This window comes from Octopus bimaculoides, chromosome 3 (assembly GCF_046866305.1).
Source record: "Octopus bimaculoides isolate indiv1 chromosome 3, ASM4686630v1, whole genome shotgun sequence".
NCBI lineage: Eukaryota > Metazoa > Mollusca > Cephalopoda > Octopoda > Octopodidae > Octopus > Octopus bimaculoides.
In genome coordinates, this window is record NC_142930.1 from 63,315,229 (window position 1) to 63,325,374 (window position 10,146).

Here is a 10,146-nt window from a genome sequence, read left to right on the forward strand (position 1 = left end):
GTCTCCCCTCTCCACACCACTGATGTTGTCCAAGGAAAAGGCAAAGGCCGATACAGCCTGGTACCAGTGACATCGCAACTCATTTCTACAACTGAGTTAACTGGAGCATCATGAAATAAAGTGTCTTGCTCAAGAACACAACACACGGCCCAGTTCAGGAATCAAACCTACAACCTTGCAATTGTAAGCCTGATGCCCTAACCACTGAGCCATGTGCTTTCACTTATTATATATGGTAATAATTTATGTATTGTGCACTTTGTGTTTTGTTATGTGCATGATCCCCTGGTTTCTGGGAAAATTGTTTTGCATCAGACTGGTACATACTGCAAAAAAGTTTGGGGATCATTGTTCTAGATGACAAGAAAAGTTGACAATAATTAGAAACCTAATTCATTCTCTTGTTACATGAGAATGAAAAATTATCACTGGTATTGGTGTAGGCTGTTGTATGGTTGTATTGTTTTTTGTTAATATCAGGAGATTCAGCAGCTTCCTGCTTTTGATGTTGTTGAGTTGACCTGATGAGATTTAATTAAGCAGAATTATGATATAAAACAGCTGATTGAATGCTTAACACTGTAAATGAAATGTATAGTTATAAGGTTTGGTTATTTTGGGTTGAGATTCAACAGATGGTCATAATTCTAGCTAGGCTTTCCATTTTTTGTTATTGGTAACCTTCCTAATAAATATTTAGGCCTTAAAACTTATGATTTTTTGAGAAAAAGTCGGTCGATATATATACATGCATTCTCTCTGTCTCTCTCTCACATGTGTGTGTGTGTGTGTGTGTAAATGTCAGTTCAGTTCGTCAACATCAGCATATCTGAGCAAAAGACAGTGACATTGTTTGTTCTTTAGTGAACAGTTGTTCCCCAGTTCAGCAGACATGATGAAATGGAAGAAATACCTTATTTTAAAAAAACAAGCAAGGACTGGTGATAGGATGAGTACTGGGCTGTAGAAAAACTGCCTCAGTAAAGTTTCATCTAATCTATGGAAAAATGGTTATGAAAATAATGATGATGATGTAGAGAGGTGTGGAGGATGAGGAAGCTAACACGACTGTTTTGGTTAATGTAATGAGAGAAATGCAAATAATTCTTTGTTGTTCAGTCCAGATCAGTTCTGATATAACAAATCTATGATCAAATGTGTTCCAGCAGTGAGCTGGAACACATTTGAACACACAGCTGGAATACATTTGAGTCTTTCTGTATATCTGAGAGTACACTGTCTAATGTATCCTTCCCATTTTATGATGGTAAAGTATGTTATTACATTTGATGTACATGTATTAACTTTGTAGTGAAGGCACATGGCCTAGTGGTTAGAGTGTTGAACTCACAATTGCAAGATTGTGGTTTCAATTCCTAGACAGAGTTCTGCATTGTGTTCTTGAGCAAAACACCATCTCATGTTGCTGTTTCTAGCAGGGCAAGCTGCCACATAGATTCTCAGTCTGTTTTCTATCAGCTGTCAAGCTGTCTGAGAAGAAATAGCTACGGCATGGTAGAGTCAGGTAGAAATAGACTCAATGTAATGATGAGAGAGCTGATATGGCCTTTAATAGAGATATCATCATCATTTAATGTCCGTTGTCCATGCTGGCATGGGTTGGATGGTTTGACCAGAGCTGGCAAGTGGGGGAGCTACACCAGATTCCATTTTGATTTAGATATAATATTCATAAAAGCTCACTCTTCAACAGGAATTGTTTCAGAATATCAGTGATATTTCAAAATTATTGGCCTTTTACTATCTCTCTCAAAGATATTTTTTTAAATAGAGAAAAATACCATAAAAACCCTTGTAATTTGTGTACCTGTGTAATTTACACAAGTGATTTTCAGGATAGAAATTGTTAAAAAAAGCTTCTACTCATGTAAAATTTGCATCCAATAGTTTTCAGAATTGCCAATATGGCCAGGGGAAAAAAGTTTTCAATTTAGTTGTATTTAGCATAATTTCACTTACTTATGATTAGATTTTATTAAATTTTCATTAAATAAAAATAATTTCTGTTTAACAGGTATCACATTAAAAGCTATTATATTACAAAGTGCTTGTGCTGTCTATGTAAATAAAATTAGTTTGTGTCAGTCCATTTTACTCATTTGGTATACCCTCCTTCTCCTCCTTTATGAGACTGACAATGTCAGTCTGCTTTAGCCACTCGGTATACTCTCCTCCTCTCTCGACGTTAGCATTCCAATAATAAAGATAAATAAAAGAAAAATATGACATTGATTGTGTGTTTGTGAGTGTGTGCATGTAACTGTATGAGACTGTATTTAAGTGTGTTTGTATGTGTACATAACTGTATGAGACTGTGTGCATGCATGCATGTACCTGGTTGAGACTGTGTGTCTTCACATAACTGGAAATAACCGAAGTATTATCTTACAAATTGTGAGCATGTATATATGATATAATGAAGGACATTATTGTATACAGTGCTCAGGTGCACTACAACTAAAAGAAAAAAAAAGCCATCAGTTTTATTGTTGGCGGATTTCAGGAAGCATGGAAGTTTTGAAGGAAGTAGTGTCTCGACAGCTAACAACTGATGCGGGTAGTTTATTCCATGCTTCAGCAATTCTGAGCGTGAAAAAATGTTTCCGAAAGTCATGGGTGCTGTGCTGTTTTTTGATTTTAGAAGCATGTCCATGAGTGTTTGTTATATGGAATTCAAAAAGGTGTCCAAGGTTGTTGGAAAGATGGTGGATAATTTTGTTTATGATAAACTTTATTTTACATTTCTTGCCCACAAGAGATTATGTCCGATCTTTAGCATACTGCTGTATGTCTTCTCAAACCACGATCACAGGAAAAGTTGTTAAAGAATTATCAACAAAAACAAAGCTGATAAATATGCACAGGTGTTGCAAATTAAATTTAATTATCAATAAACATCAGCTTGGATGACACTTTACTCAACCATGTAAATATGGCCTGGACCATGACTACCAGCATATACATCAGACTTCAAAAAATAGTTAACCATTTAATGGTTTTAGTAAATTTATACAGAAAATGTAAGCATTATATCGTCCAGCATAAATAAAAGTCAACTTCATTATATTTTACCCTTTCGATACTAACCTGGCCGTAGCTGGCCGAAAAATTTTTTGGTTCATAAGACCAACTTGGTCATAGCCAGCTGAGAGTACCCATTGTTATTTAAATGTGAATTTAAGCACAAATCTCGTTAGTACATTTGTGAAAATATGTGATTTCACTTTGTAAATAGTTGAGTTATAGTATCTGACATTGCTTGACGTGATATCTGAACTCAGTGAATTTTGGGAGATTTTTTTCCACATTTTTTCAGCATCGATTTTTTTTTCAACTTTGAAAATGGATAGGAGTTTCATGCTATCAAGCAGTGATTCCGAATTTAAAAGTTTTTCAACAGAAAATATGGAGATATCAAGAAAAAGAATAAATGAGGTACAAAAGCACTTGGTGTACAAGAGCGAATAGAATATTTCTGTATTCGATACCGAAAGCAGCAATTCTGAATAAACAAAGTGGCGATAATGACAGCAAAGATGATTTTATATCGGAATGAAGTAAAAACTTTAAAAATGTTTTTATTAGCAATTTTTCTGAGGAAATGAGGTCTATCCATAGTCTTTCTTAGGAAGTGAAACCGTTAGACTTTTATTTTTTTCAGTATGCTTGTTTGAAGCGATCACTGTGGAAACAAACTGTTACGCAGAATGTAAACAAACAGTATATGCCAGGAAAGCCCACGAAATGGGAGATCAAAGTTTGGAAAATTTGTGAAGCAAATACTGGGTACTGCTGTGGATTTAGTTTTTATATAGGGAAAATAATGTTAGTCAGCATGGCCTAGGGTACGATGTGGTCTGGAATTTATCACTTCCATACCATAACCAGGGCTGTATATTATTTTTTGACCAATTTTTTTTTTTTTTTTTTTTTTTTTTTCTTGCTTTTTTAGTTCGGTCAAACTTGTGGTGGATTTAGGTGGATTCCAGTATTTCAGTTTAATTCACCTTTATGGTACACCTGTTCTATTGTGCATTAAATTCAACTGATAATCTAGTGATATGTACAATTCTTCTATATCAAAATTTTGTTGCATACCCAATTGAATATTAGCTGATGATTCATTTTCTATGGTGATGTCTAAACAAAATTTTAATATTTTTACCTTTTGCTCAGTTTACCTGGATTTACCTGTAATTAGAGTCACTTTGAGACAAAAGTTATGCAATAGAATTGATAAGAACCCTTTCTTTAATTATGTTCCAAATATCACATTAATATGTTGATAAGTAAAAAAGTTACAGTTGTTTAATGAAACTAGTCTAAATTCATGATTATTTTAGAATTTAATTGAAACTCATGAAGGGTGTATTTTGGTCAGAAATATAGTAATGAAAGGGTTAAGCCCTTATTTTTTCTGTAAAAACCCATTCTGACATTAAATGAGTAAACTTCTGATACAAATGTTTACATTTTGCATGTCTTTCAACTACAAAAATTTCTAAAAAAATTCTGGAAAAGATCTACTCCTGTAATTTATGCACCCACTAAAGTTTAGTTTTGTGAAAAAAAGTGCATAAATTACACGGGATTTTAAAGTAATTGGTTTGTTGTGCTTTGAGATCAAGTAGAGGTAAATGTTTCAGATTGCACTCAAAGGAGTTTTTGACTGAACCCATGACAAAACATACATCAGTTCATTTCCAATATTTGCTAACACAGATGAGTTCTTCTCTATTAATTCTAGTAAATATCCTTTTGTTCTTCAATTGGTTGTGCTTTACCCAAAGTTTTATGTGTGACATAGAAAATGCTAATTCCATTGGGCCTAGTTTGCTGGAAAGAAATTAGTTAAAAGGAAAGAAATTCAGGGAGATGACCACTCCTTTTTATATCTGTTATCTTGGAGAAGTTAGCTGTGAGAGTTAAAGCTCATTACTTAGTAGGGTGAGTAAAGTTTTCTTTCTTGTATGTATGGAACATTGTGGTTATGCGTTTCCAGATAAAAAATCAATAAGGAAAAACAGGTTAAAAAGTTTGGAGATAATAGAAGCCAACTCAGCAATTTCATTATTTGAAGATGGAACACTACTGATTAAAATTACCTTGTATTGAAGTAGCCAAAGAAGCTTCTGTACTTAATGACTGTGTGCACATGCTGGTGTAAAGATGGTTACCAAAGGAGAGTCCAGCTGTGAGCTGTTTTTATTGCAAGAATGGGTGCATCACAGCCTCCAGTAAACTGGGTTAAAATCTTTGTGGGATATCTAGATGAACTTAGACATTGTCATCTGCTTAATACTTTAACATTTAATCCAGCCATATCTGGCCAAAATGTTCTACCTGTTTTATGTTTAAACTGGCCAGATCCAGCTTCTCACACTCATGCTGCAATGTTATTCTAAAAATAAACAATCAGATCATTGAAATCTCAAAACTACAAGATAAGCCACAATTAATTAATGACAATGGGAATAAATAAGCATTACATTTAACAGTAATCTGAATGTTAAAGGAGTTAAATCTCTTGAATGTTTCATGGTGAAGAATATTTGCTGTTATTGCCAGTCAACATGAAATTTGCAGAGGATGCCTTATATGTTAGATTTACTGGAAGCTGTTATGAAGTCAATGATGGACTCCCCCTTTGAAGACTATATATGAGTGTTCAGCTTTTGCTGAATGACATGCTCAAATGATTTGTTTATAGTGATCAAATGAATGTGCTATACATGAGCTGACTCCCTCTATTAAATCGGCTTTGCCTGAACAGATGAATAGTGTACTACATGTCAGGTGCCAAAGGGATCGCAGAGCAGCATGAGGTGGTGTTTTGCTCAAGAACACGAAACCATAATCTTGCGATTGTGAGTGCAACACCCTAACCACTAGGCCTTGTGCCTTCACTACAAAGTTAATACATGTACATCAAATGTAAAAACACCTATGATAAACATACGAGTGTTGAAGTCTGGATGTATTTGTGTGATCATGTCTTACATATCATTATTTGTCACATTATTAGAACTTCTGCAGAGTATAAGTGAAGTTGGTCAAGATGCCACTAGCATATTTGCTCCTGTTAACAAAGCAAAGGATATGGAGAGAGTGGACACCCAGCACCCGTCGTATGGTATCAAGAGAGATCTTATCCGTCTTATTGGAAACATGGTTTACAGAAATAAGGCCAACCAAGACAAGGTAAGTCCTGGAATTAAATAATAATTTGTGTTTCAATGGTTTATAGAAGATAGATTACAGATACTGTTTAAGCCCCCTGGACAGACTTATGAACAAAGACTTTTTAAACCAAACCATTTTGTCTGTTTTTTTGCAGATGTTTCAAATTTATCACCACGCTAACTAATATGTCTTGTCTTTTTTTAAAGTGGTAGCATGTGATTTGATGGATATTTAGATGATTTTTCTAACAGGTTTTATGATCACACAGAGCTTCCTTTGTTGGCTTCTACAATTTAGCAGTTTTGTGATGGAGGTACTGCAGGGTGGTGGATTGGCTGCATTGTTAGAGCTTTGGAAAAATACCTTGCAGTATTTGTTCTAGTTCTTGATGTTCTGAGTTCAAATCCTACCGAAGTCAACTTTCCCTTTCACTCTTCTGGAGTTGATAGAACAAATACAAATATTGGGGTTGATGTAATCAACTGTTCCTTCTCTTCAAATTTCTGGTCTTATACTTATGTAGTTCAAATACTACTGAGGTCAAGTTTGCCTCTTATCTTCCTTGTGATCAATAACATGAAATATCAATCAAGTATTGGGGATGAACTAATCAAGCAGTTCAGTTCCTTCAAAATTACCAACCTTTTGACAAAATTAAATCATTAAGGGTGATTGATTGGTGGAAGCATTAGCACATTGGAAAAATTATCTGGAGATATTTATTCTGGCACTTTACATTTTGAGTCCAAATCCTACCTTAGACAACTTTGCCTTTTATCATTTCAGCAGCAATAAAATAAAACTGCAATCAAATACTAAGGAAGATGGTATTGACTAACCCCCACCCCCATCCCCTCAAATATGCTGACCATGTGCCTAAATCAGAAACCATTATTATTATTATCATTATTGAATGAGAGAGCAATGCATGCTATCAAAGTGACACTAGGGTACAATATATGAAGCCCAATATACCCATCATGACTACCTGTCTGATAAGAGTACACCAGGCATATGCATCACAACTATATGTGTGTGACATGGTGATCTCATATCAAGATAAATAGTGCATGAACTTGCAGGTGGGGTCCAGTTAGAATTTTCATCAGGTTGAGTAGCCCATCCTGTTCCAAAGGTCCCTGAATAAGGCTTGTTTATGTATGATGAATGAAACACTCAGGTTTCCAGAGGTGAATCATTCAAACTCCAAAGAATTCCATTCAGTACACAGTTTTTATGTCCCCACCCACCAATATTATCAGTCACTAAGGGACATGCTCAAGTGGTGAAGGTCAAGCAACTGATAAGCAATTCTGTGGTATTGAACAGAATATTTGCTGTAGTTCATCTTTTATTCCAAGACAAAACATGTTGATAAGATTTCTAATTAGTTAAAATCAGAAGCCATGAGAGCCACTGCCTGGTACTATATCAGGGCATTTATTATTATTATTACTATTATTTCTTTTTATCACAGGTTTTGTTGGAACTCATGGAGCCTTGCATGCATAGCGGGCTTGCTACCAGCAGCCTATGTTACTATGCTATCCATTCTTCTCAGCTGTCTAATACTTTCTTGATTATTCTGGCCATGCCAAGGAGGCAAACCTTTTTGTAGCAGTAATTCTGGGCACTCTATTCCAACTTCCTTGATATTTCTCTTGACACCTTCTGATACTGTCCCCAAGAACCCAAGAATAATTGGCACTATCTTCCCCTTCTTCATTTTTCATAGCCAGACTATATACTTCAGAGGGTTGTATTTATATATTTTTTCGCCTTCTTTCTTGACTATTCGTGGGTCAAAGGGGTATGCAACATCAACTATATAGCACTAAGTCTGGTCTGTTAAGCTCTAGCACCTGATCTCTTTGGATTGGGAAATTTTGCTAGTCTCCAACTCCACCACTCTCTGCAGTTTGTGCTCATACCACGTCTCGCCTCTCTCCAGCCCCTACTTTTCACACAGTTTCCAATGTAGCACTTTTGCCACCTGATCATGTTGCCACAACTTGTAGTGGTTTTGGGAAAATCTAGGGAATTTGTTTGTGATATGGGCAATGGTTCCATCCACTCTATTACAGATGCGGCACTGCAGAGACTCTTTGCTCATTCTAAAGGTTGGCCCTTCAGTTCTTGGTCAAAGCTTGGTCTTGCGCTGCCAGTATAGTGCTCTCAGTCTCTTTTTTTAGTGTTCCTTTCTTCAGCCAATCCCACCTATTTTTCCAGCGACCTCTGGTGTGGCTACATGGAATTGATTGTGTAGTTCTTCATGTCTTTTTTGTACTTCCTTCATTTTCTCTTTTTTCTCTGCTTTCAATACTTCCTCGTTCCTAACTGACACTTGCAAGGTTTCCTTACTTTGGACTAGATATCTCATTAAGCTCTCGAGCTCGATTCATACACAGTCTTCCACACTTAACAGTCCTCTTCCTCCAGTTGCTCTCTTTATGTTTAGGTGATCAGTGTCTGCATGTGGATGATGGGCTCGATGCATTGTTAGGAGCTTTCTTGACTTCCTGTTCATCTCCTTTAGCTCTTCTGTCCACTTCATGATTCCAGTGCCATACCGAACTACTGTGACTGTGTGCGAGTTTATTGCCAAAATTATGTTTCTGGTATTCAGCTTTGAAACCAGTATTTTTCTCACTTGCTGCAGGTACTTTTGTCTTTTTGTCTTTTCCTTCATGTCGTGTTGTTGTTATTATTATTTTTATTACTGGAAAAGAGATACTATACCTTCTTGTGTTTTTTTTCCTTATAAGTTTGTAACAGAAATACTTGTATTAAATTATATTCAAAATATGTTTATTTACTGACCATTGAAATGCTTTGTACTTGAATATAAACTGACTTTCATGTTATAAGAGTAAGTTTGAAGTATAATTAGTATTGACATGAAAACCATTGGAGAAAAACCTATGCTGTGTCTTACTAATGTGACTATCTCTCACTGGGGAAGTTTACTGCAGTGGTTCTCAAAGTGGGCAGTAATGCCTGCCTGGAGACAGTAGAAAGATCCAGCGGTGTGGGGGTGTTGAAGGAAAGTGGGGTGATAATGGGGTGGCCAAAATGGGGCGATGGATGGAAAAATGACAAAATAATGGGTTAATTAGGTTAAGTTTTATTCGTAAATTACAGTTGTTTTGGATATGCTGTAGAAAGTGGTCTGTGTTTGCAGTGGTGGTGGTGGTGGTGGTGGTGGTGGTGGTGGTGGTGGTGGTGGTGGTGGTGGTGGTGGTGGTGGGGATGGTGGGGATGCTAGTATGTGGTCTGAGTGCCAAGTGGGCAGCAGCCTGAAAAAATTTGGGAACCACTGGTTTATGGTTTGTAAAATGTTGTTACCTTTATCTATAATAATAAAAGCGAAATTCTGTCTGTCCGTTTGGAACCCCTGTATCTCAGTCTACATTTGCTCTACAGAGACATATACTCTTTTGGAATCAGGATGATTCTGGGATTGAAAGTCTGCCCTTCCTTTGGTTCTTGAACATCCAGCATTGAAATCTGATTTAAAAGCATTTCGGTTGCTATTTCTAGCAGGTAAAGCTTGGCTGATTCATGCCATCTTGGTTGGCGTTTGTCAGATGATGTCAGAAATCAAGTGGGAGATAAATGACATTTGCTTAATTGATTTTACATCAAAATAAAAAAATTTGGGACAAATTGGCCAACAGTTGGAATTCAACTTGGGACTGGAACAATAGAATGATTGCATTACAAAATTATTAGTCTTTAACCTCTGATCAAACACCACTTGGGTATATAGTCATAATAGACATATTATAGTCATGCTATTTAGTTCACTTTAGTTCTGGGCAGCAAGCCCAATTAGCCCTCCACATGAGCTAGCTTAAAAGTCTGGATGGAGTGCAGTTTTTACACTAGTTTTTAAATAAATAAAACTGTTCTAAAATGTAGCTTTTACTTCTAGGTCAGAGA

General features: G+C 36.0%; 1 protein-coding gene across 2 annotated transcripts in view; it reads left to right on the forward strand.

Moving 5' to 3' along the window:
• Window positions 1–10,146, forward strand: part of LOC106870549 (ataxin-10) — a 63,888-nt gene that overhangs the window by 52,177 nt on the left and 1,565 nt on the right. For both annotated transcript variants that reach the window (XM_014916673.3, XM_014916674.3), the window contains exons 10-11: window positions 6,047–6,222; window positions 10,139–10,146. The exon at window positions 10,139–10,146 is cut by the window's right edge and continues 56 nt beyond it. In XM_014916673.3, the coding sequence (XP_014772159.1) occupies window positions 6,047–6,222; window positions 10,139–10,146 (184 nt within the window). The remainder of the gene's footprint in view (window positions 1–6,046; window positions 6,223–10,138) is intronic.